The sequence below is a fragment of the Dendropsophus ebraccatus genome, chromosome 6 (genome assembly GCF_027789765.1).
Source record: "Dendropsophus ebraccatus isolate aDenEbr1 chromosome 6, aDenEbr1.pat, whole genome shotgun sequence".
Classification (NCBI taxonomy): domain Eukaryota; kingdom Metazoa; phylum Chordata; class Amphibia; order Anura; family Hylidae; genus Dendropsophus; species Dendropsophus ebraccatus.
In genome coordinates this window covers 8105830-8131937 of record NC_091459.1, presented here as the reverse complement: position 1 = coordinate 8131937, position 26108 = coordinate 8105830, and the positions used below count along the sequence as shown (strand labels likewise).

At 42.1% G+C, this 26108-nt stretch overlaps 2 protein-coding genes across 4 annotated transcripts in view; both read left to right on the top strand.

The window, feature by feature from the left end:
- Positions 1 to 9421, top strand: part of DIS3L2 (DIS3 like 3'-5' exoribonuclease 2) — a 152022-nt gene extending 142601 nt beyond the window's left edge. For all 3 annotated transcript variants that reach the window (XM_069974450.1, XM_069974452.1, XM_069974451.1), the window contains 7 exons: positions 269 to 452; positions 1463 to 1549; positions 2228 to 2375; positions 2932 to 3062; positions 3457 to 3561; positions 5410 to 5511; positions 7925 to 9421. In XM_069974450.1, coding sequence (XP_069830551.1) covers positions 269 to 452; positions 1463 to 1549; positions 2228 to 2375; positions 2932 to 3062; positions 3457 to 3561; positions 5410 to 5511; positions 7925 to 8032 — 865 coding nt within the window. In that variant the 3' untranslated portion in view covers positions 8033 to 9421. The remainder of the gene's footprint in view (positions 1 to 268; positions 453 to 1462; positions 1550 to 2227; positions 2376 to 2931; positions 3063 to 3456; positions 3562 to 5409; positions 5512 to 7924) is intronic.
- Positions 9422 to 10409: 988 nt separating this feature from the next.
- Positions 10410 to 25951, top strand: LOC138794738 (alkaline phosphatase-like). Its single transcript, XM_069973595.1, has 11 exons — positions 10410 to 10497; positions 13510 to 13626; positions 15517 to 15632; positions 18015 to 18189; positions 18626 to 18798; positions 18880 to 19014; positions 20458 to 20527; positions 21934 to 22068; positions 24135 to 24326; positions 25448 to 25564; positions 25679 to 25951. Exons 1-11 carry the CDS (start codon positions 10410 to 10412, stop codon positions 25888 to 25890), a joined length of 1530 nt encoding a protein of 509 aa, XP_069829696.1. The 3' UTR covers positions 25891 to 25951.
- The last annotated feature ends 157 nt before the right edge of the window (positions 25952 to 26108 follow it).

Here is a 26108-nt window from a genome sequence, read left to right as displayed (position 1 = left end):
CTAATTCTACAAAATAGTTTGAGAATATTAGTAAAATTGACTGGGGGACAGTTTGATACTTCTCCTGATCATTTCAGACTAGGGGTAGGGAGCGTCGTCTCTCCGGCTGTTGCAAAACCACAACTGTCATGCCTGGAGAGCTAAAGCTTTGGCTGTCCAGGCATGATGGGAGTTGTAATTTTGCAACAGCTGGGAGAGCCGAGGTTCCCCATCCCTGTTTTAGACCTTCCTTTTATAGTTATTAACTTGCTTTTTTTTTTCCTTTTAGGCTGGTGGAAGAGTTCATGTTGCTAGCAAACATGGCAGCTGCTCATAAAATTTATCGCCAATTTCCAGCACTGGCGCTGCTTCGTCGCCACCCTCCACCACAGACAAAGTTGCTGAATGACTTGATTGAATTCTGTGACCAAATGGGACTTAAACTGGATTTCACGAATTCAGGGACTTTACATGTGAGTCAAAAACAAAGTGCCCACGATTACGGAACTTGTTTACCATTTGAAGCAGGTTTTGGTAATGAACCGTCTGGAGGCCGAACGATATCGGAAAAAAGAATACCACCAAATTCTACCTTAGTGGGGAAGTCCGGCCAGACCTTTTTTTTTTTTTTTAATTTTATTTTAAGCAAGTACTAGGGAGGGGGAGGATAAAAGAAATAACACGCTCTTACCTCCCCTGCTCCAGCACTGGTGGCCACATACCACCACTCTGGTCCCCGGCCACCTCCTGGTCTGAAAGGGGACCCGGGTTGTGATGTGTGAGGTCCGCTCAGCCAGTCGGCAGCTTAGGTGGGACCCCACTATGGCCGCTGACTGCTGAGCTGAGACCAGGAGGTTGCCGGGGACCAGAGTGGTGGTATGTGGCCACCAGTGCTGGAGCGGGGGAGGTCAGAGTGTGACTCCTTTCCAATATACGACTTGACATTTGTAGGGGGCCCCTGGCGACAGTCTCTGCCCTCACACTGAACACTCCCAACACCAGTTTGAGACCAGCGCCAGGCCTCCTGCTCCCCCCTTTTTCTCTTTTTTTTCCCCTCCCCTTTTTCTTTCTTTACCCTCTTCCACCACTATTTAAAAAGTTAGGCAGGATGGGACACACACAACTGAGGTGATCATCAATGTTATAAGGAATATTGTGTTCTACTATGAGTTAATACTAGAGAAGCAGCATTGCATGGTAACTTGGTATGGTTTTTTAAAAAGATCTATTAAAGGAAGATAAAAGCATAAGTAGGCTTAAGGCTCTACAGCAACACTGCAGTTCTCGATAAAATCGCTGTATCTTTGCGACATCCATGTAACGTTGGTAAAGTCAGTTTGTTTTTTGAAGGAAGAATTTTTATTTTTATTTTTTTCTTACTTGGATTCAGTTGTCCAACATGAGGATGCATTTTCTTTATACAGATAGTTTTGTGCCGTACAGAATTGTCAGACTGATTCTCCTTTCTTTCTTGTTCATACAGAAGAGCCTAAATGATCAGTTTGGTGCAGATGAGTATTCTATAGCCCGCAAAGAAGTTCTGACCAACATGTGCTCCAGGCCCATGCAGGTAAGAGCTGCCATCATGTAGCCACTATAGATATTCCACACATCTGCTAAGACTTGATTTCTATTGTATTACTTTTTGTTCACATTGTCTCTTTCTTATAGTTTTGTGGTGATTGGTTGTTTACTCTGCCCCTTGTACCATGAAAGTCATATCAGATGATGGTTTTAGAAAGTAATATAAAAGCAGACCTCTAGATTGCTTATTAGTTTGCTCAGTCCAAGTTTCTTTGCTTTGAGTTGGCATTTTCATCTACCTTAATGTTATTGCCCAGGTGTCTGGTGGTTAGAGACAGGACTCCATAAACCTGCTGACAATCTCAGGGTAGAATAAACTAGTGACAGAGAAGCTGAGCAGGATGATGTATCACTTACATTGTTCTTTTCAGCTGATCCAGAGATCTCCTCCTGAATAACATGGACAATAAGTAGTCCTCTCCATTATGTGCATGAGCCCAGTAGTCCTGGATATTCATGAGCAACAGCAATCACCAGCTGCTGACTGGCAGTTATATATTTATGCTGTGTAGGGGGTGGCAAAAGCTTCGCCAAAATCCACATGAATTAGTATGAATTATTGAGGAAATTTCCATATTTGTCATATGCCATTAGTTGTGCAGATGACAATGGAAAGAGCCAACACAGAGTACTGTAATCATGTGTTTTGTTTTTCTTCATGCAGATGGCGGTGTATTTCTGCACTGGAATACTCAAGGATGAAACGCTCTTCCACCATTATGCCCTGAACGTTCCTTTGTACACCCATTTCACGTCTCCCATAAGACGCTATGCTGACATCATAGTGCACAGGCTTCTTGCTGCTGCCATAAGTGAGTTCTCTAAAACTAAAAAACTTTTGCGTTATTTCTGTGTGTCCATTTTATTGTTTCAATTTGTGTTGATGGTGGCGGCATCATGGCTTCTGGCATTACATGAGCCTTTAGGAGCGGAGTTATTTACTGCCTATTGCTCTTTTATTAAATTAAGGGGTCAATTCCTCTTTGTTGCAAAAATGTAATAAAATTATTTATATAAAATCGCATTCATCACTGGTTACTGTACAGACAAAGAGAAAACCACAACCAGGGAATTGCACAGGGTACTGGTAGTAAAAAAAAAAAAAAAAAAAAAAAAAAAAAGCCAGGCCACAATAGCTAATTTTTTGGGTGTGATAAAGGGTTTTGTAGGCATACTCTCCTGTCCAATCTAACATTACCAATAAAATGATCTAATTGTGGATTTAGTTCACCCCCCCCCCCCCCAAACACTGTACAGTAATGTGATGTAGGAAAAACTATAGTAGGTCTCCAAGAATGGCGCAGGACACATGTCACATTGACACATTTTTTTTGTGTTTCTCTACAATTTAATGTTTTGTTCTTTTAGGGTGTGGACCACCGCTGAGACTGCAGCAAGATGCAATCCAGAGGCAGGCGGACCACTGCAATGACCGCAAGACCGCCTCTAAGAGGGTCCAGGAACTTAGTGCAGATCTGTTCTTCTCTGTATTTGTGAAGGTGAGAGACTGCAGCAGAATTTATCTATAGAACATCACCAGGTTGTAACCACGAGACATTACCTTGCTGCAGCACTGTTTTTTATATACATACTTGTGGTGTTTGTCTATATACTATCTGTGTTATGTTTGTGTCTGTATAGATATTTTGTGTTATTTCTGTGTCTGTGTGTGTGTGTATATATATATATATATATATATATATGTATATGTATATATATATGTGTGTGTTTTGTGTGTGTGTATACTATTTATTTCTATGTCTATATACTATTTGTGTTATTTCTGTGTGTATGTATAGTATCTGTTATTTCTGTGTGTGTGTGTGTGTGTGTGTGTGTGTGTATATACTATGTGTTATTTCTGTGTGTCTATATACTATTATTTTTCGGCAGGAGTGTGGACCCTTGGAGTCTGAAGCCATGGTTATGGGGGTCTTAAACGAAGCATTTGATGTCTTGGTCCTGAGATTTGGCGTTCAGAAGCGGATTTATTGTAATGTAAGTAAGAGGAGTAATATAGACTATAAGCTGTAGACAGTGCTGGACTGGGACTAAAATTCAGTCTTACTACTGGAATGCACATGGCCTCCATGTGTGCCGAGTATGAAATGTTTATGCTCTTGGATGTTATAGCTGACTAAAGTGTATATCACACACTGTATTTGGTAGTAAAACAACGGCCGTTTATTAACAGTGCTCAGTTATATTAAAATAGGACAATGGCCGTAGTGTGTATACAACATGGCCAGTGTTCACTGCCGCTGCTCAATGTAAAATCAAATGTTGATGTTGATCATCTGGCTGATACTGCAGTATTGGCAGGATGAACATGTATGACAGCGGCTGTTGCACATGACCGTGTCAAACAACGGCTGTTCTTACCCAGTGTGAATATGGCCCTAGAACATTCTCATGGCCGTTGGGAGAAGACTGGAATTACATATACATGTTACCTCTTACATCCCGTCTAAGCACTGTGTAGGACAATGCTGCCTGCTTCACTAGTCTCTATTAGTTATGGCCCTGCCTGCTGGTGGTAACAAATTAAAAAGAAATTGTAGGTATAGTAAGGCTAGGTTCACACTGCGTTTTCAGCATCCGTTTAACGGATCCGTTTTTTTTTACGTCCAGAACAATAGGGTCTGCAACATTTTTTGGTCCGTCAAAAAAAACGGATCCGTTTTTTTTATAATGGAAGTCAATGGAAAAACGGATGCACACAAATGAATCCGTTTTTTGCAATCTGTTTTTCATGCGTTTTTTGCAAAAAACGGATGCGTTAAACGGATGCTGAAAACGCAGTGTGAACCTAGCCTAAGTCATACAAATCTACTGTTCTAGAGATTATTATAATACTGTTACTGGGAAAAACGCGCCAATGCTGATATTACTGTACCAATAACGCTATATAAGGGACAGATACCATACCATTGCTAAATATTACCTCTGTATAGTGACTGAATAAAATACCACCATACTGTTACTAAATAACATTAAAAAAAAAAACTATACAAAGACCAACGTAACCACAAGACGGTGACTGTAGATAGTGGTCCTGCACAGGCGGCCTGCGGATTGTATAACGTCTGTGTGCATTGCTGGTGGCTTTTCTCTGAACAAAAAGTTTACAAATATTAATGGAAATGTATACATGTCAAGCAGCTGTTTAGATATATAAGATTTTGCAGGTGACTTTCTCTCTTTAGGCTTTTGTTTTCCTGTTACTCTTCTTGCCTTTAAAGGGGTACTCCACTCAAACATAACAAGTATGGGCAGCAACATATCAAAAGTTATCTAGTCTGCTTCTCCCAGTTCTTAGCTGCTGCTTTCTGATGAATACACAAAAGTCTGTGAGAGCTTTTCTGTCTGTTTCCCCCTCCCCCCTCCCTTCTGCTGTCTCAGGAGGGAGGAGGGGGGAGACAGAGAAAAGCTCACACGGACTTTTGTGTTTTCAGCCGAAAGCAGCAGCTGAGAACTGGGAGAAGGAGACTAAATAGATAATTATGAAAGGAAATTAGTCTCACCATGGGCAGCAACATATCAAAAGTTATATTTGAGCGGAATACCCCTTTAAAGACTTATTCCACACTCGTCTCTTAAGAATATACTCTCCCTACATCCTTGAGTCCTTGCTTTTTAGAACCCACTGTAAATGCTCCATCCATGATAATAGCGCCTCACTCAGTAATGGTGCCACTGATAGGAAGAATACCCTCCTTGGTGCCGCCCCCCCAATCCCCCAATGCTGACACAGGCCCTGGTTGTAAATCATTCATTGATAATGAATACTAATTTGAGTTGCTAGTAGCGGATGGCACAATAATTGTTCTCGTGTGTCCCCTTTAGGCTCTACCTCTCCAAAGTTCACGTTTCCAGCAGGTGGGAAAGAAGCCGGAGTTGACCCTTGTGTGGAGCCCAGAACACGATGGAGATAAACCTGTTCAACAGGTAAGCAGGGCTTTAATGCAGATGTTTTTCCACAGAATCAATCTTGAAAATATAATTTTATTTTTTTTTTTTAAACATTAGGCTGCCCAATGATGGCTTTTTCCTAGAAATCTCTATAAAATCGCCATTTTTGTTAATTTAGAATTACTTTGTCCTTGCAAAATGTTGACATGTTGCATAGACAGGTAAAAATGTTATCAGTTTGGGGTCCAGGTGTTCAGACCCCCCCACCCCCCCACCCCAATCTGTACAGAGAGGATCTGCCCCACTCTCTGTGATTTCCATCCCGCCCCAGTCACTGACTGGCTGAGCGGGCTGTCAATCAGCTGGGTTGTGAGGTCTACAGCAGAGGGGAATCCTGGAACCTGGACGGTGTCCCAGGGCCGGTCAGATGATGGATTGCCGGCACGGGTAGAGGTAAGTTTGTTGTTTTCTCCCTGGTCCCTGCAATTACCACCCACACCCACCCCCACCCCCAGGCCGGACTTCTCCTTTAAATCTATCGGTTTGATTATCAGTGTATTACCTTGGCCTCTGGCATCTCATGTATCATGGAAAAAACTCAAAGGGCAACAGTGATAACATTCCCCGTACACCCAAGCTTTCAAAGTTGTATAGTTTTTGTCTTTGTTATATTGCTAAGGCCGGAGTCACACTGCGTTTTTGCCGCCCATTTAAAGTACACATTTTATGGAAAAAATAGATACAAAAATAAATGCAGTTGAATGCGATCAGTTTTCCCCTTGACTTCCATTATAAAAGAAGGATCAAAACTGATGCTTTGTGTTTTTTTTTTCTTTTTACATACACAAAAACGTGGTTGACCAGGTTTTTGTGTGTGTTTAAAAGTAACCATTTAAGAACTGATACGTTAAACGGGCTGCAAAAACCCTGTGTGACCATGGTCTAACCCTACAGATACCAAGAAGCTTGCCTAGAGAGTTTGGCTATTTATATCAATATTAAAGGGGAGGTGTCGTGAAACAAAGAAGGTAAAATCACATGTGCACCACATATATGTACAGGAGAACACATGCCTCTTTTAGTAAAGTCACTAACAGCGATGTGCCTTTTTTTTTTTCCTTCGGTTTACTCCCTGGTTTCCTCTCTGAACAGTTGCCAGTTTATTCTTTTGGGCGGACGGTGAATTGCGTCTCAGAATATCATTGAATCTATGGGACAGGCAGAACTTCAAGTGGAGACGTTGCCCGGCCTCCACTTGAATTTTCCGGCAGTGATCACTTGTAGTGTAGTAATGTCTGGAGCGTATAACGATACCTAAAGCCCATATTACACGGATCGATTCAGGGGAGCAAGCGAGCGCTGTCAGCGCTTGCTTGCTCCTTGTTTCCCGCTCGCTGCTAGCACTATAACACGCATCGGCAGCGAGCTGGCAAGGGCTGCATGGGCTGCCTGGGTGATTGCTAGATTGTCCAGGCAGCCCATAGAAGATAGTGGCGGTCTGCTGCCGTAGTAAGTAGAGCGGCAGAAGCAGATCGTTGCTATCTTAAGGCCCTATTCTACGGAATGATTATCGGCCGTATTCATCCTATAATTGTCCCGTGGAATAGAAGGCAATGATCAGCCGATATCGTTCATGTCGGTTGATCATTGCAGTCTTTTTGTATTTCAAACATGTCGAAAAACAAACGACTGTGATGGCAGCGATCTGCTGCCGTCGCTGCATGTAATAGCAGTGGAATATCCTTTATGGGCTGCCCGGACAATCTAACGATGACCTGGCCAGTCTCCTTGCGGCCCCTCGCGCACTTGCTCGCTGCTGCATGTAGTAGTAGTAGCAGCAGCGGGGAACGAGAAGCAAACAAGCACTGACAGCTCCTCACAGTTGGTGTGTGGAATAGGAGCGGTGGCAGCAGACCGCCACTATGCTCTATGGGCTGCCCGGACAATCTAGCAATCACCCGGGCACTCCCTCCCGCACTCACTGCCACCGCGTGTAATAGCGGAGAACGAGGAGCGCTGTCAGCGCTCGTTTGCTCCTCAGTCGCCCCATGGAATAGGGGAGTTAGTCGTTTGTCTTTCAACTTGTTGATGACATCGTTCATGTTGGCTGACCAAGTACGGCCGATAATTGTTTTGTGTAATAGGGCCTTAAGTGTCAACAGGACACAGACATAGTAGTCCTGACCTCCTTTCTATGATTTACAGGTCATGGAATCAGTAAAGTCAGTGGTGTGTAGCACATATATTGGACAGGCCGCCCTTCAGAGACTTTACAAATCTGCTGCCTGAGCAATAAACTCAAAAATAAATTTGGCCTGATAGCAGGAATGGCCCCGGGTTTAGTAGCAGTTATCTACTTTATTCTGAGAGTCCTAGAGTTTATACTAGTGCTCTAGAATGAAATATTCTCATACAAGACTAAAGTAGTTTTTTCTCCTCCTCCTCACAGGTGATCAGCATCTTCACACTATTAGAGGTGGTTCTGAAGTCGGAGAATGTGCCTTTGAAGTATACTGCGGTACTGAAGAGACCGGCGGCTGCAAACTCTGCTCTGTGACAACCGTTCAGGACGTTGTGTGGCCGGGGGGTCCTTGTCCCCTGAACCATTGCTTGTTTTATCACCCGCACCATATCCAAAGAAGAGAAGTGGCTGGTTTTTATTTTTAGCTTTGCAGTGATGTGCTGACTACTGGGCAGTAATTGTATAATATATTTTTATCCTTTTTTGTTTTAATTTTTTTCACATTTTTAATTGCCCAGTTACATTTTATTTTTGAGGACTTTGTGACCATGCACCTATACAACGCCATAAACACGGTCTGTCCATCCGCAAATGCACAATCCTTTTCTTCTACTTCCACTGCATTTAAATGTAAAACAAGATGAGTCTGGAAATAGACTAAATTTTTATTAATTCGTGTGTGCAGCTTTTATGCAGACCTGTGTGTTCCCATGATCTGAGGTTTGGTTCCAGCAAGTGCCAGAGATTTGTAATTTACTGCTATTAAAAAAATTAGCTGCTGTATGTCCTGCAGGAAGTGGTGTATTCTCTCCAGTCTGACACAGTGCTCTCTGCTGCCACCTCTGTCCATGTCAGGAACTGTCCAGAGCAGCAGCAACTCACTATAGAAGACCTCTTTTGCTCTCTAGACTGGAAAGCATAAAACACTTCCTTCAGGACATACAGCAACTGATAAGTAATGGAAAACTTGAGATTTTTTTAATACAAGTAAATTACAAATCTCTGGCACCAGTTGACTTGAAAGAACCCCTTTTAATGTGCCAAATGTTACTAGGAGCTTAGGCGATTGATGGAAGGGAGTATTGTTGATCCGGTCAGAGTATACAGGGTTTGTTACTGCAAAGACAGAGGTCTGCATAAAAAAATCTTTTTTTTTTTTTTTTAAATAATGAATTGGTTCAGTGAAAAAAAGTGTTAGGGTTTATTTTTTGTGGTGATGAAATAATGCGTTTCCCGTTTCCTATTCCCGAAATGTACATGAGAGAAATAATGGGACTTGGCAATGTGTTATTCCGATTTCTGACATTTTTAGATATTTTATCTCTGGATTATTTCCAGATTTTAAAAGAATGTTTACATTGCATTATTTTATTTTGCACTATGACTTTGCTACGCTTGGTGAGCGCTATGTAACACTATGGAATGTGTTTGAATATAAAAAACAATCACTCGCCAGAGATGGGAATATTGGAAGCAAACTGGAATTTTATAAATTATTAGTCACGGTCTCCTGACTGGACGGGTTGTCATCCTCACCGGACTTCAGTGCCATCACACCCACGGTGATTGTGTCTTCTGCGTCCGTTCTCTGCCAGAAGCTGCTCCATTCCTTCTCTGTATCACAACAATAAAATGTACATTCTCGTCCTGTACCCTCCTGACATCTGTAATCCACAATCCAATAAAATGAACCGCCATACTGGTTGTCTCTTTCGGGTCTATGTGAATAACTTCCTACATTTAGCAAAATCACGATGGCCATTTTGATCCGTTTTTCCATTGACTTCCATTATAAAAAGCGGACCAAAATGCAAATGATCAACAACATTTGTGTAACTAAAAAAGTTTTGATCCAGGTCAAAATGGATCAACACGTGTATCAGTGTTTCCATCCAAAAAGTAGTGTAAATACAGTAATACCTCCATTCTCAAACATAATCTGTTCTGGCAGGCTGGTCTGAGCTGTGGGTTCCCATACAGAGCGTGACTCTTGGCCGAAATCGTGAACTACACTGTCATGTATGATGCCAGGAGCTCAGAACCTGTTCAGATCTTCCTGCTACTGTACTGACACAGCCGCACTGCAATCATAATGTGTACGAACTGTGTATATGATGGGTATATAAACTGGCTGTACATGCATAAAATCTTTTATATTTTGATAAAAATCTACTGCCCTTTCAGATAGAGATAGATATAGATATAGATATAGATAGATAGAGATATATATATATATATATATATATATATATATATATATATATATATATATATATATGGACTCTGTTTCAATACAGTTAAACATACAAAGTGACATCCATAGTGTAGTGACTGTGCTTACCCATTTGCCCCATAATTTTTTATATATATATTTTGGGCCATGCACTTTTGTACCTTATAATGGGGTTGGTCAGACTTGGAGAGGGATCACAAAGCACATGGTATGGCCCCAATGAATCATGTGACTTATTCTTCACTATCGCATCAGTACTAACACCTCTTCTGTTATGAGGACAGTGTACTATCTATCTGTACTGTATATATGGAGTCGCCTTGAGCAGGTAGATAAATGCATATTTCTCTGATATACACTGGAGTCCAAAGGTGGCTGCTGGGATCTCTAGGCTCTTTACATATATAGGTGGAGGCTGTGCTCCAGGTGGTATACAGTGAAGGAGTCCAGCTGGAGAAGATGCATGTGTTTGGTGAAGCTTTGGTGGTCGTCCTCATCACGGCCTCATGTATCTCCCCGTTCTGCTATGGAGCAGCCATATTCTTGGGTGAGCAGATATATCAACTGTGTTTTATGGGTTTTACCTGCATAATGGACAGATTCCTCCAATCCAACCATACAAAACTACAGAAAAATTATACTCCCATCTGATTATGGGGGGGGATCCATAACTGCTATATTTAAAGGGGTTATCCAGCGCTACAAAAACACGGCCACTTTTCCCCCAACTGTTGTCTCCAGTTCAGGTGCGGTTTGCAATTAAGCTCCATTTACCTCAATAGAACGGAGTTTCAAAAGCCCACCCAAACTGGAGACAACAGTAGGGGGAAAGTGGCCATGTTTTTGTAGCGCTGGATAACCCCTTTAATGTGGAACCCCTGTCAGGGAGAATGTACTAAATGCAACCCCTTAATGGAAGTCATTTAGGTGTAGTGAATTTATAAATTAGCAATAGTAATAATAAGGTAAGGTTCACACACATAGTAACATAATGCCAAAATTGGGACGTCATTTTGAGGTTAAAAGTCAGCTTTATTTTCAATGTAAGTATGTGATCCATTAGGGGTAGGTCACAAACATTTTTCTTTGAAATGAACTGGGGCCAGAGATTTGTAATTTACTTCTATTAAAATAATCTCATAGGTTTCAGAACTTGTCAGCTGCTGTATGTCCTGCAGGAAGTGGTGTATTCTCACCAGTCTGACACAGTGCTCTCTGCTGCCACCTCTGTCTATGTCAGGAACTGTCCAGAGAAGGAGAGGTTTCTCTGGGGATTTGCTGCTGATCTGGACAGTTCCTGACATGGACAGAGGTGGCAGCAGAGAGCACTGTGTCAGCTGAAAGAAAACCACTTCATGCAGGACATACAGCAGCTGATAAGTTCTGGAAGACTGGAGATTTTTTTAGTAGAAGTCAATTACAAATCTTTGGCTCCAGGTGATAAAACATTTTTTGCTTAACTACCTCTTTAAAGTCAATAGGAAATTGGCCAGCAGGGTGCACACTTAAAATATTTTTTACCACCTGCCTTTGTAAAACAGAAAATTGTGTGGTTTTTTTTCACCTGTTCACACATTTGTTTTATTTTCACTCAAAATGACAGCCCTATTTTGCATTTATTTTATTGTGTGTAAGCATAGCCCAACACACAATGTAATATTTTATACAATGTTCACTCCCTACAATTGTAATAGTATTATATAACTTTATCTGTTACTTGCAACCATTGTGACAGCCAGAAAGATCAATAGGATAGTAAACACTTGTGTCAAAAGGGACCAAAGTATGTCAAGTGTAGAGTGATACTTTCAATGGCTAAAAAAAAATTATATTTACAACTTTCCAAGTACTAGGCCACAGAATATATTCCTTGTTGGACAATCAAGTTATCGCTATGGCCCATTTTGATCTTATGTAGTATTTAAAGTTTTATAGTATATTACAGCTGAGGAAGTGTCCGGTTACAGTAACCCTGCAGTTGCCGCAGCTCGCTATGCTTCACTATGCTGCAGACTTGACACCAAGGGGGACATTTTAATACTTTGTATGCCAGTCTTAAATTAGTCTCTTTCCCCCCCCCCCCCCCCCCTTTCCCAGGCCAAATTCACTACGAGGTGTACGTCTCCTCCCCACCTTGCCCCTCCCCCCCGGTGGCCCTCTACCTACCCATTACGCACGCCATGGAGAAGGGGCAAATCTGCTCTTCTCCCTGTTGTATGCCCCGGGTGTAGGTTTCATAAATCTCCCCTCTAATGTCTATTCTAATGCTAATATGCATAAAGCTATGTTACAAAATGTGATTTCTTGGGGTGGCCTTATATAGTTTGTACAATTTAGATATTTGCCCACTTGGTCACCTATAACTCCTGTTCATGCGGATTGCACAATTCAGCAGAGTAGTAGAATTTGTAGTCAGTGAATATTCTAGAGTAAGATCCCTCCTCTTCATTGCAGGCTGGCCACTTTAATTTAGCACTAGTATAAATCTGTATTATATTAAATGTAAAAAAAGGAAAAACTGGCAGCCCCTCTATGCCTCTGTTCACACTGCATGCGGCTAAGTACAGGCAAAAAAAACCCAGCAACCTACAGGTGCATGGGCTTACCGTATATATTCTCCCAGGATAACATGGTGATGTCACTTCCTGGATAAAATGATGTCACGACCCGACTCCCAGAGCTGTGCGGGCTGTGGCTGCTGGAGAGGATGATGGCAGGGGGATGCTCAGTGTCCCTCCAGTGCCCTGTGTCCCTCAGTGTCCCCCTGCCATCATCCTATCCAGCAGCCACAACCCGCACAGCTCTGGAAGTCGGGTCGTGACATCACTGTTATCCAGGAAGTGACATCACCATGTTATCCAGGAAGTGACATCACCATGTTATCCAGGAAGTGACATCACCATGTTATCCAGGAAGTGACATCACCATGTTATCCAGGAAGTGACATCACCATGTTATCCAGGAAGTGACATCACCATGTTATCCAGGAAGTGACATCACCATGTTATCCAGGAAGTGACATCACCATGTTATCCAGGAAGTGACATTTCCATGTTATCCAGGAAGTGACATTTCCATGTTATCCAGGAAGTGACATCACCATGTTACCCAGGAAGTGACGTCACCATGTTATCCAGGAAGTGAAGCCTTGATGCAGTAGTAAGTACAGGAAAAATAGAAACAGGGGGGCAATAGAATACTTTAATAAAATGTTTCACTGGTCTTCTCCTTTAAATGTATCAATCAAAAGTTACTGATTGCACCGGGTCTCACTCCTGAGACCCATTGTGATCCAGGGATACAGCCGGGAGAGGGCATGGCAGTGCACTCTACTCCCCAGCAAACAGAACATCCGACAGCAAATGAGTCAGACTTGATTGACAGTCTAAAAAAGCCCCCCCCCCCCCCCCTCAAGAATTTCAGTTAACACAGAATGCAGGTAACGTGTCCAGTTTGTATCATTCTTAATACTTTTAAATCCCTATGTCCCCATTTCATCCTCCATTGTCCTTTATATTGGAGCATACGCTAAATTCATCATTTTATTGTGACTTTACAGAAGCTGAGAAAACCCCCAAGTACTGGAATGATCAGGCCAGAGAGAGTTTAGCGGCAGCGCTGAATCTGAATCCAAATGTCAACCAGGCCAAGAACCTCATCATGTTTTTGGGAGATGGTAAGTTATCATCAGGGTCAGGAAAGGCAACCATTTGGGGGGGGGGGGGGGGTAGAGGTTTTAAGACTGAAGTTGATGGAATTGTTCAATCATTATGACTCTTCTCCGCTTCATGTTGGGGCTTTTGTACAGCAGCATTTAATGTACTGAGAATTGGGAAGATAAAAACAAAAAAACCCACTAGCAGAATAACTTTTTGGTTTTTCATGACGTTCTCTATACTTATCAAAATATAGAAATTATTTTTATTTTTTGATCAATCAACCTGTGTGAGCGAGAAAAGCGCATCGCTGTAAACATCGCTTTATTGGGAAATATATAGGCAGCAAGTTACAGCTCCTAAGTGTCCTCTATGGCAATACTCAGTCCCAGCGTGGCCCTCTGCTTCCTATCCTGCATATTTGGACAGACTGTGTAATAGAAGGGTGTTGAGCTTTATCTCCTATTACCAGGTATTACACGAAACTGTCTCCCTAACCAGGGAAGAGCGACTATCATCAGTCCTATATGTAACACAATATTACAATCTTTAAATACATTTAAACAGAAGTAAGATGGAAAAAGATGGTGCATAGAGCTGATACCAGTGATGGAATAGAATAGTGTGTGTATACAGCTGATACCAGTGATGTAATAGAATAGTGTGTATAGAGCTGATACCAGTGATGTAATAGAATAGTGTGTATACAGCTGATACCAGTGATGTAATAGAATAGTGTGTATACAGCTGATACCAGTGATGTAATAGAATAGTGTGTATAGAGCTGATACCAGTGATGTAATAGAATAGTGTGTATAGAGCTGATACCAGTGATGTAATAGAATAGTGTGTATACAGCTGATACCAGTGATGTAATAGAATAGTGTGTATACAGCTGATACCAGTGATGGAATAGAATGGTGTATAGAGTTGATACCAGTGATGGAATAGAATGGTGAATAGAGCTGATACCAGTGTAATAGAATGGTGTGTAGAGCTGATACCAGTGATGGAATAGAATGGTATATAGAGCTGATACCAGTGAGGGAATAGAATGGTATATAGAGCTAATACCAGTGATGGAATAGAATGGTATATAGAGCTGATACCAGTGATGTAATAGAATAGTGTGTATACAGCAGATACCAGTGATGTAATAGAATAGTGTGTATACAGCAGATACCAGTGATGTAATAGAATAGTGTGTATACAGCTGATACCAGTGATGTAATAGAATAGTGTGTATAGAGCTGATACCAGTGATGTAATAGAATAGTGTGTATAGAGCTGATACCAGTGATGTAATAGAATAGTGTGTATACCGCTGATACCAGTGATGTAATAGAATAGTGTGTATACAGCTGATACCAGTGATGGAATAGAATGGTGTATAGAGTTGATACCAGTGATGGAATAGAATGGTGAATAGAGCTGATACCAGTGTAATAGAATGGTGTGTAGAGCTGATACCAGTGATGGAATAGAATGGTATATAGAGCTGATACCAGTGAGGGAATAGAATGGTATATAGAGCTAATACCAGTGATGGAATAGAATGGTATATAGAGCTGATACCAGTGAAGAAGTAGAATAGTGTATAGAGCTGATACCAATGAGGGAATATAATGGTGTATATAGATCCTGATACCAGTGATGGAATAGAATGGTGTATGGAGCTGATACTGTACTGTTCTCTGTCCTTTGACCAGACCACCCCCATAAAAGACCGATTTTTTTTTTTTTTTTTTTTTTTTTTGCAAAATTGGGTGCTTGGCTCAGAGGTTTCACTATATATACATTTTCATACACATTTCCTTACTGTAGCTACACTAAAATACAGATAGTATTGTAGTTGTGATTATGTGTAATATATGATAGTGATCCTGTCCTGTCATCCTTTCTAATTCCAGGGATGGGAGTGACGACAATCACTGCAGCCCGTATATACCAAGGACAACTGGCAGGACAGACAGGGGAGGAGAATATAATGGAGATGGAAAAGTTTCCACACGTGGCTCTGTCTAAGGTGGAGATAACAATAGCACACCAAAATATTATTATTGTTGATTTATATAGCCCAGAATATCCTATAGCATTGTATAAGGTTATATGTGTATATAGGGTAAAGAGAGGTAAAATATGAGAAGGAAGCCATCACAAGTTGACAATCATAAAGCTGATTACATTCTACATCCTTTAGACCCAAATTCATTCTAGTCCTCATGTAACAGTGTAAGCGTATCTAATGTGGCCCCAGTTACAAAGCTCCGCTACGCCAGCTCTCCCCCTGATATTAGGAGATGCTCCAGGGAAGGGCCGTTTGCCGGGGTAGCCGCTGGGTACAGATCTAGACTGGGACTAAAATTTAGCCTTTGCTTATATACAAAACACTGCCCCAAAATAGCGGTGCTCAGGTGAAGTCTACTGTGTTTGGCAATGCTTGTATTGCATTATTCTTTTAAAGGGATATGTTATCTAACTGTACTTACCAATTTATTTAAAGGGATAGTTTACCAAAAATTTCTTTTAAATCAACTGGTGCCAAAGATTTGTAATTTACTTTATTTTTGGAGAACAACTCCTGGGTGCAGTAACCAGGCACCTCAACTACAAGCAATGGACAGAGCTCAGGCTTCCGACTCATGTGTACTTTATTTTTTGTGCTGTGACTGTATTGATCCACTGATTGGTGGAGTTCTACTGATCCTGTAGATAGGCCATCAATGTTTTGTCGTTTGGAAAACCACTTTAAAGTGACACTCTACCCACAATCTGACCCCCCCAAACCACTTGTACCTTTGGATAGCTGCTTTTAATCCAAGATCTGTCCTGCGGTCCGTTCGGCAGGTGATGCAGTTATTGTCCTAAAAAAACTTTTAAACTTGCAGCCCGTGCCAAAAGAGGGTATCTGTGCCCTAACTTTGCACCACCCCTCCGTCCCTCCTCCCCACCCTCCTCCTCATTAGGAATGCTCCAGATTGTCTCCTATTCCCCACCTGTGTCAGCCCGGCACATGGGCTGGATCGTTAAGGTACCTGTGCAATGTTCAGCATGGAGAAAATGTTGCAGTGGCATTCCTAATGATAGAGGGTGGGGAGGAGGGACGGAGGGGGTGGTGCAAAGTTAGGGCACAGATACTCCCATTGGGCACAGGGCTGCAAGTTTAAAAGTTGTTTTTTAGGACAATAACTGCATCACCTGCCGAACCGACCCCAGGACAGATCTTGGATTAAAAGCAGCTACCCAAAGGTACAAGTGGTTAAGGAGGGTCAGATTGTGGGTACAGAGTCACTTTAAATATGTAAGCCATACCATCAACATGCTACTACTACTACAGTACAGCACAAGACCACTGAGACTGCAATGGTCATGTGGGGGTATTGACACAGCACCACTGCTGTTGAGTAAGTGCACACCTGCAGGGAACAACAAGATGTGATGGGACAGGGGAGGCAGGCAATCTATCAGGTGAGTCTTGGATGTTTAATTTTGTGTCTTTAATAGAGATGAGTGAACCTGGAGCAGCTTGAGTCCATCTGAACCTGAACTTTCGGTATTTGATTAGCGGGGGCTGCTGAACTTGGATAAAGCCCTAAGGCTATGTGGAAAACATGGATATGGTCATTGGCTGTATCCATGTTTTCCAGACAACCTTAGAGCTTTATCCAAGTTCAGCAGCCCCAGCTAATCAAATACCGAACATTCTGGTTCGAATGGACTCGAACCCGGTTCGCTCATCTCTAGTATTTAATCCTCTAGACAATTTTTTTTTTTTCCACTTCTTGAAAAATCCCATTAAAGTCTGGTGCGGGGCAAAAAAAAAATAATTAGGGTGGACATAAAGAAGAAGTTATATTCACCTGTTCTGGTTCCGCGCAGCACTGCGTCCTGCTCCTGGACCCCAGCTGGCTTCTCTGCTCCTGTCTGGCTACGTCATGACCCTGTTGATTGATGCTCTGCTCAGCCAGTCAGTGACTGGGGAGGGACACAGCTGCAGTCACTGATTTGCTGCCCGGGCTACATCCCACCCACTTGTGACATTCAACCCAGGTTGTGACGTACTTAGGAGCCAGAAGAAGAAAACACCTGGCGGGATACAGGAGCCCAGTGATGTGACGCAGCACAGGGACAGGTGAGCATACAGGGGAGCTGGGAGAACAGTACGCCAAGGGACGTGAGTATGTGCATCAGAACAGGGGACGTGTGGGCCTCTGGCGAGAAGAGAGACTGGCAGGGCAGGGAGCCAGTGAGTGCTGTGAGGGTAGCTACCATGCAGGCAGACCACGTTTCGCCAAGGGGCCGTTGCGTGTTGTGCCTCCACCTCCGGGTGGCAGGAAACACCAATTTCTTATATAATTGTAGATATGACTGCAGCGTACAGACTGAATATATTGCATGATCCTTCCAGGTGTACAACGTAGATGCCCAGGTCCCTGACAGCGCGGGTACCGGCACAGCCTACTTGTGTGGGGTAAAGGCCAATTCTGGGACCCTGGGTGTGAGCGCAGCCGCTAAGTATGGAGATTGTACAAGCGCCAACGGCAATGAAGTTAAATCCATCCTTCACAGAGCTAAGCTAGCAGGTGAGAAATATTCCTGTATGTCTAAGGAGACACAGCTCACAACCTCTACTTTTTTCCACTGTTACTTTTGCCCTAATTCAGACCATCTTTATTAAATAGACAAAAATACAATACTTTTTCCAAGTAAATTTTCACACATAAAATGGACGTACTGAGGAAAAGTTACGTACCAATGTAGCGATTCATACCATAACAATTCTTTCAACTTTTTGGTCCAAATGCAGAAGAGAGCGGCTAAACAATGGTTACCATAGAAACACCATTCATATAATCGGTCACTTTCTGACGTGCCATGCCTGTCCTACAGCTGCTTTTTTTCCCTTTTCACCTTACTCCTTCATCCTCCTCCCGTTCCTCTCCCTTCCGCTAACTGTCACTGGCCGTTACTTTTGCAGTTGCCGCTGATCTAACTGATCCATTTCACAATATTTGACAGGTAAATCTGTCGGCATTGTGACAACAACCCGCGTCCAACATGCCTCTCCGGCGGCCGCCTACTCCCACAGTGCCAACCGCAACTGGTACTCCGACAATGAGATGAGCACATCGATGATCAACAGTGGCTGCAAGGACATTGCCTACCAGCTGGTCCACAATACTGATATCGATGTAATTATAAGAACAGATAAGAGATTACCGATATCGGAAGATTTATCGTCACTGAAATGTTGCGTTATTTCCATTATTTAGGTCATTTTGGGAGGAGGTCGCGCCTACATGAGTCCAAAGGGAACCGCTGACCCGGAATACCCAACCAGCTCATCCAGCCAGGCTGTAAGAAAGGACGGACTCAATCTGATTAATCTGTGGCTGAATAAGAGACCGGTAATAAAATCTTCCTTTAACTGAAAAATGTTAGAAGACTCCGGGTGCAGATATTAATCACTTTAAGGGAACAAATCATTAGAAATTTCCCCCTCCCCCAGCTATAAATACATTACTATATGGCCCAGAGTTTCCAGCCATACAAGTAATCACTATGAGGGTTACTTAGATGGCCCAAAAATATAGGGGGAGATTTATCAAACATGGTGTAAAGTGAAACTGGCTCAGTTGCCCCTAGCAACCAATCAGATTCCACCTTTCATTCCTCACAGACTTTGGAAAATGAAAGGTGGAATCTGATTGGTTGCTAGGGGCAACTGAGCCAGTTTCACTTTACACCATGTTTGATAAATCTCCCCCATAATTTGTAAATCCTACCCATGTAGTCATGGGGGTGGTCCTCAGATGCTAACTAGTCATTACTGGTGGGAAACATCTTTGACAATTATGCCTCCCTGGGAGCTTCGGTATATAGGAGTCAGTAGCATCACAGAGGGGCCGCCTGAGCGCCGACGCTCCCTGGGTCACAATGTTTTCTATTTTTTATCTTTAATCCTGAAATCTTGCCAATTTTCAATCTGGTCACTAAGCCTAACAATGAGCTGACACTTCCTGTTCTATAGAGAGAGTGAGACGTAATTACAAAGAAAGGAGACACTGTATGTAGATAACACAGGATCCACCATTCACAGTAGGTAATGATTAGAGATGACTAAACTTGGTTCATCGGAACGGGCACGTGCAGCATTTGATTAGCTGTAGTTGCTGAAGTAGGATGCAGCCCGAGAGAGTCCTGGAAAACATGGATACAAGATAAGCCCCCTTAGGCTGGGTTCACACTACGTTTTTGCAATTCGTTTTTTTTCAAAAAAGGGATAAACGGATGCGTGTGTGCGCATCCGTTTAGATGCGTTTTTCCATTGAATTTCATTATAAAAAAAACGGATCAAAACGGATCCGGTTTTTTTTAACGGACACAAATGAGGTTGATTAAATTTTTGTGTACGTTAAAAAAAAACGGATCCAATTTGATCCATTTTTTTAAAAAAATGTAATTCAACGGAAAAACTGATCAAAATAGATGCACACACGCATCCATTTTTCCATCCGTTTTTTTGCAAAAAAACGGATCAAAAAAACGGATTGCAAAAACGTAGTGTGAACCCAGCCTTACCCATTCCTTGCTTGGGGTATTCAATTGTGTCATTTTCCCCTTTCTTTTCTAATATAAAACTTTGGACTCACCCTGTAGAATACATAAATTATATAATATGAAAATAAAAATACATACAAAAATTAAAATGTTCAAATATTCAGTTTTAATTGGTAAAAAGAAATTGCAGGTGATATTTTCTTTGAATCAAACAATTTAATATTAGAGCAATTAGTCCTAGACTGAGGCACAGCCGTATTCCTTATTATCTGCTGTAATTCTTCTAACAGGGCTCCAAGTACGTCTGGAATAAAAAAGACTTTGATGCAGTGAATGAAAATACAACGGATTATCTTATGGGTATTGTATCCGGTATATTTATACTCTCTATGACTACTGAGACCCCCACTGATCCTGTCCTTGTAGTCTCTCGCAGTACCTGGGTGTACACAGTTGATTTATTTTGTATACCCAACCCTGTCTACACCCCGTGGCTCTTCATCTGTTGTAAAACTCCTATAGCCACAGGCTCCTAGGCCTGTCTGGAAGTTGTAATTTTACAACACCTTGGCAACCACAGATCCTGTAGATTTTAGTGATCAGTTCTCTTAAAGGGGTTCAGATAAGCGAATAGTGAAATATTCGAAAATTTGATTCGAATAGCCCCTAATATTTGTATATTCGATCAAATATCGAATCCCATTATAGTCTATGGGAGAAAAATCCTTGGGACTTTGAAATCAATATTCGACCACTAGGAGGTCACCAAGTGCCCAATGAAACCTCAGGAAATGATGCCTACACCTCTGGAATGCATATGGGACACCAGGTGAAGCCAGCCTGGCGGCATCTTACTTTTGGGGGGTCCCGTCCTACCCAAGGGCCCTATTACTCGGGACCATTATCGTTTGCTAACTATTGTTCCATAATCGTTGTGCGCTGTAATTCCACATTCATTCGATCAAGTTCCGCCTTTGTTCACTACTCAGTGTAATTGCACATTGTTCATTGTTTTGCTGGGATCAAATGGAATAAATGATTGTAGTAACATTCGCAATAACTATCGGAACGAACAACTATAGTTCTGTGTGATATGGTGAACGTTTCAGGTTAACAATAACCAATCTTGTTTGCAATCGTTTACCGTTTGTCGGTAAACGTTAAAAATCGAGTCATCTAATAGGACCCTGAAAACACTGTTTCAAAACACCTGCTAAATCTGTTTTTTATACTTTTAGCCCTAACAAGGGATTTTGGGGGTCCCTTCATACCTAACTTCACCTAAAGCCTTCCTCTCCCTGCTTTACAGACTGTTCCTCTCTAGCTCCAACCAACAAGTGACACGAATCTGAAATCCCTATTCTTATACTCAGGAGGTTACATGGTTTAGCCAGCCAATCACAGCCAATCCTGCCTATTCCTAGTGCCTGTCCCTCCCCCCTGCATGTTTATTGGCTGGAAAAAAGCGCCCGGGTGGGGTGGGAGGACAAATCGAATTTTTACTGCGTTTTCGTTTGAATTTCCGAACGAAAATGAATAGCTCGAATAGCGTAGTATTCGATGGAATAGCTATTTGATCAAATACTATTCACTGGGGCTCACCAAAAAATGTCTTCAAATGAACTGGTGCCGTGGTCTCATGCAGTTTATGCTCCCGACCAGCACTACTGGGTCATTCCCCATTGATAAGGTATTGTAGACTGGGTTTGTAGAAAAAAAAAAAAAAAAGAAAAAAAACCCAAAAAATAACATGTATGTATTTTTAGGTCTTTTTGAGCCCAAAGATATGAAATATGAACTGAGCCGTGACCCTTCCACCGACCCTTCCCTCGCTGAGATGACAGAGAAGGCCATCAAGATCCTCAGCAAAAATCCCAAAGGATTTTTTCTATTTGTAGAAGATGAGTATATATGAGTATATAGAAGAGCTAAAATGTAAACTCCTACTAACAATATGAAAAAATAGGATATTTCTCCATAAGCTATATTGGTAATGGTGACTATACATTTAGAAGCCACAGTGGCAGCAAAAGCAGGAGGAGATAATTTGGAGAAATCCGTCCAATTGACCTAAATTTATAGGTGCCTGTAATCTGCATATCATGCTCAGATACAACAAATGATACCTGTCTCTCAGCTTGTAAAGTAATAAAATTATGTTTTCCTGCTAAGCTTAAAGAGTCACGGCACAGCTGCTTAACGATCCAGCCCATGTGCTGTGGTAACAGGTGAGGAATAGGAGACAATCTGCCTGGAGCATTCCTAATGATGAAGAGGGTGGGGAGGAGGGACGGAGGGGTGGTGCAAAGTTAGGGCAAAGATACTCCCGTTGGGCACAGGGTTGCAATTTTAAAAGTAATTTTTTATGACAATAACTGCATCACCTGCCGAACGGACCACAGGACAGATCTTGGATTAAAAGCAGCTTTCTGATGGTACAAGTGGTTTGGGGGGGGGGGGGGGGGGGGGGTCAGATTGTGGGTACAGAGTCACTTTAAGAAACTTTATAATTGGGTTTATTAGGCAAATATGCCATTATCTGCATTCAAAAAGACTTTTCCCAGGTGCCCCCCTCCCCTCCTTTCTGTCATTCACTGCAAAAAAAAAAAAATCAGGAAATTGTGACTTGTTGCATCAGACACAATCCTGTCTGTTCTATAGAGAGGGGAGGGAGGAGGGAGTTAGCCGGCAGCAGAGAGCAGAGAACAAAGGATTACAGGCATGGAGCTGGGTGACAGCGGTATTTAGAGGTCAGAGAGGTCAGTGCTGACTGTCAGAGAAAAGAGAGGGTGATATTGCTGTAGATTAACTCTTTGTTGTCATGTTTTGGTGTTTAATTTCCCTCTCTCCATAGGAGAACAATAAAGACAGGGGGAGAGCTTCAAACTGCTTTTTCATGATAAAAATTAATTTTTCGCTAATAAACCCAATTACAAAGTTTCTTAAAATCGCCTGGACTATTGATTTCTGCAAAAAAAAAATCACGACAGTGACACTTTAAGAGTTATAGAGGTTGTGCTGAGCTGCAGCGTGCACACCCCCTCCCATCCCCACAACCCCCTGCTCTGCATGATTAAGTAACAGGGTTCTGCTTTCAGCTTTTATGGTGTGTTTACACAGGGAGATTTATCTGACAGATTTTGAAAGCCAAAGCCAGGAATAGATTTGAAAAGAGGAGACATCTCAGTCTTTCCTTTATGACCTGTTCTCTGTTTAAAATCTGTTCCTGGCTTTGGCTTTAAGATAAATTTGTCTTTGTAAACGCACCATAAGGCTATGTTCACACAACGTGAACGACCGGCCGTTCTGTGCCCCCGGCCGGGTCACGGAACGGCCGGTCTCTGCACAGATCATCCCGGCCGGTACTGCAGTACCAGCCGGATGATCTTTATGGCCGTAGTGTTCTAATGCGAGCGCATCAGTGTGCGCCCGCATCAGAACTTCCCATAGGACACAATGAAGCAAGCGGCCGGAGACAATCACTTCATTGTGTGTACTGACAGGGTTTCCTACGGCTGCTATTCACTGAATTGCGGCCACTGAAAACTGACATGTCAGTTATTTGTGGGTCCACATGGGGTCCCAGCTGGAGCATATACGATGTGTATACGCTCCGGCCAGGATCCCATAGAACAATAGGCTATGTTCCCCCCGCACAAAGTACAGCCGTTGTTGCCTATGGCAACAACGGCCGTACTTTTACGTAGTGTGAACATAGCCTAAGAGGAGTTCATCAATCACGCAGAGGAGGGAGGAAGCTTGTATGTTGCAGCTAAAAATGGCTTCTACAACTCTTAAAGCTTAGAAGAAAAACATTATTTTATAACCTTGAAAACTACCATCCGCTTAGTTGCCTCCTATGAAACCATCTGAATGAAATGTAAAACGATTTTTGTTGCGGGTAATCTGTTAACTTTCCCAATAATTTTAACCTTTGTTACTAATTACCTTTTTGAATTGAATTTACGAGGTAGAATTGACCACGGCCACCACGATGGGAATGCTAAAAATTCATTGACTGAAGCCGTTGAGTTCGACAAAGCGATCCGCAGAGCTGGACAACTGACCTCAGACGCTGACACTCTGACCGTCGTGACTGCCGACCACTCTCATGTCTTCACCTTTGGAGGCTACACTGACCGTGGCAACAGTATCTTTGGTAAGATAAGTATTGGAAGTTTTTTTTTCTTTTCTAGTTACATTATTTATTTAATGTGTACCTATAGTTTCAAAAGGAATTGGAAAAACCTACATGATTCTGTTAGATCAACACTTGGAGTGGTGACAGGGTGATGATAGTGCTCTTACTGCCAAAACTGCACTAATAGAAAAGGTTGCAGAATAGCAGTGCAGTTAGAATAATGCACATACATTAAAGTGCACCTGTTATAACTTTCTAAATCAACAGTAGATGTGATATAAAAGAAGTCTGCAATTTACATTTTTTGTTATTATGCTGTAACACAAAGCTATACTTACCAGAAATCCAGGCCAAGTCTCCTGAATGCTGCTATATAAGAGTTATACTTACTGTATCCAGGTCCAGTTTCCTGAAGGCAGCTATATAACATCTATACTTACTGTATCCAGGTCCAGTCTTTTGAAGGCTGCTATATAACAGCTATACTTACTGTATCCAGGTCCAGTCTCCTGAAAGCAGCTATATAACAGCTATACTTACTGTATCCAGGTCCAGTCTCCTGAAGGCAGCTATATACCAGCTATACTTACTGTAACCAGGTCCAGTCTCCTGAAGGCTGCTATATAACAGCTATACTTACTGTATCCAGGTCCAGTCTCCTGAAGGCAGCTATATACCAGCTATACTTACTGTATCCAGGTCCTGTCTCCTGAAGATTTTTAGTCTTGCGCTGGTTGAAAAAAAGACTAACCACATGAAGTCTGACCTGTCATGGCTCAGTGTGTCCATTAATCACATGGCTGCCTTCTCTCTGTGAGCGCAGATGACCTGGAAACACGGGACTTTCTGTGTTTAGATTCTTTAAAAAAAAAGTCAGAACACAGGAAGTGCTGTGTTTTCCATGATGATAAAAAAAAAAAAAAGAATCTTAATTGCAAACTTGCTTTATATCACATCTACTGCTGATTTAGATTTTGAAAGTTATAAGGACAGCGACACTTTAAGATTATCTGATGACAGGATGCAGAAAAACTCTCTCCCCAGCTTGGTTGCATATAAAGGTTATATATATAGTTTTCTACCTTGTTTCTTTGGCACTGCGGGCCGCTCAGGTGATTTTTTTTGTGTATTCCTTCTAGGCCTGGCACCAAGCAAAGCCAGTGACCTTAAACCTTACACCAGCATCCTGTATGGGAATGGACTGGGATTTAAGCTCTCCAATGGAGTTCGGGAAGACATTTCCACTACTAATACAGGTATTAACCTATAATATTTGTATAATTTCTTACCATAATTTGGCATGTAGTTTGACCTCTCGGGCACCAGGACTTTTACCTCAACTCAACTTGGCCATTTTTTTCTTTCAACAGCATCCAATAGTTACCGCCAGCAGGCCGCCGTGCCTCTAACGTCGGAGACACACGGAGGAGAGGACGTGGCCATCATGGCTAAAGGCCCCTTTGCCCATCTCTTCCATGGCATTCATGAGCAGAGTTACATCGCCCACGTCATGGCCTATGCAGCCTGCCTGGAACCCTATGCAGATTGTCAACAATTAAAGGGGAAATTGCCCCCGGAATAGATTCCTCAGCAGGTGCCATATTGCCGCTATTGTAAAGAAAGAAAGATTATAGGGTGACTGTACGTAATTTTTTCAATCACTAATCTGATAATAGAACTGACTCATTATAAACAATATGGTCTGTGTCTTTTATTTTCCAATATTTATTCAGCTAATAAGATAAAGTTTAAAATATCTTCAGTCGTTGGAACCTTGGAAAGTCTTCCTGTTTACGCAGT

Coding starts and splice junctions, on each gene's coding strand:
- LOC138794738 (XM_069973595.1), top strand. CDS start 10,410: ATGCATGTGTTTGGTGAAGCTTTGGTGGTCGTCCTCATCACGGCCTCA. Junction 10,498..13,509: donor TGGAGCAGCCATATTCTTGG/GTGAGCAGATAT, acceptor GTGACTTTACAG/AAGCTGAGAAAACCCCCAAG. Junction 25,565..25,678: donor CATTTCCACTACTAATACAG/GTATTAACCTAT, acceptor TTCTTTCAACAG/CATCCAATAGTTACCGCCAG.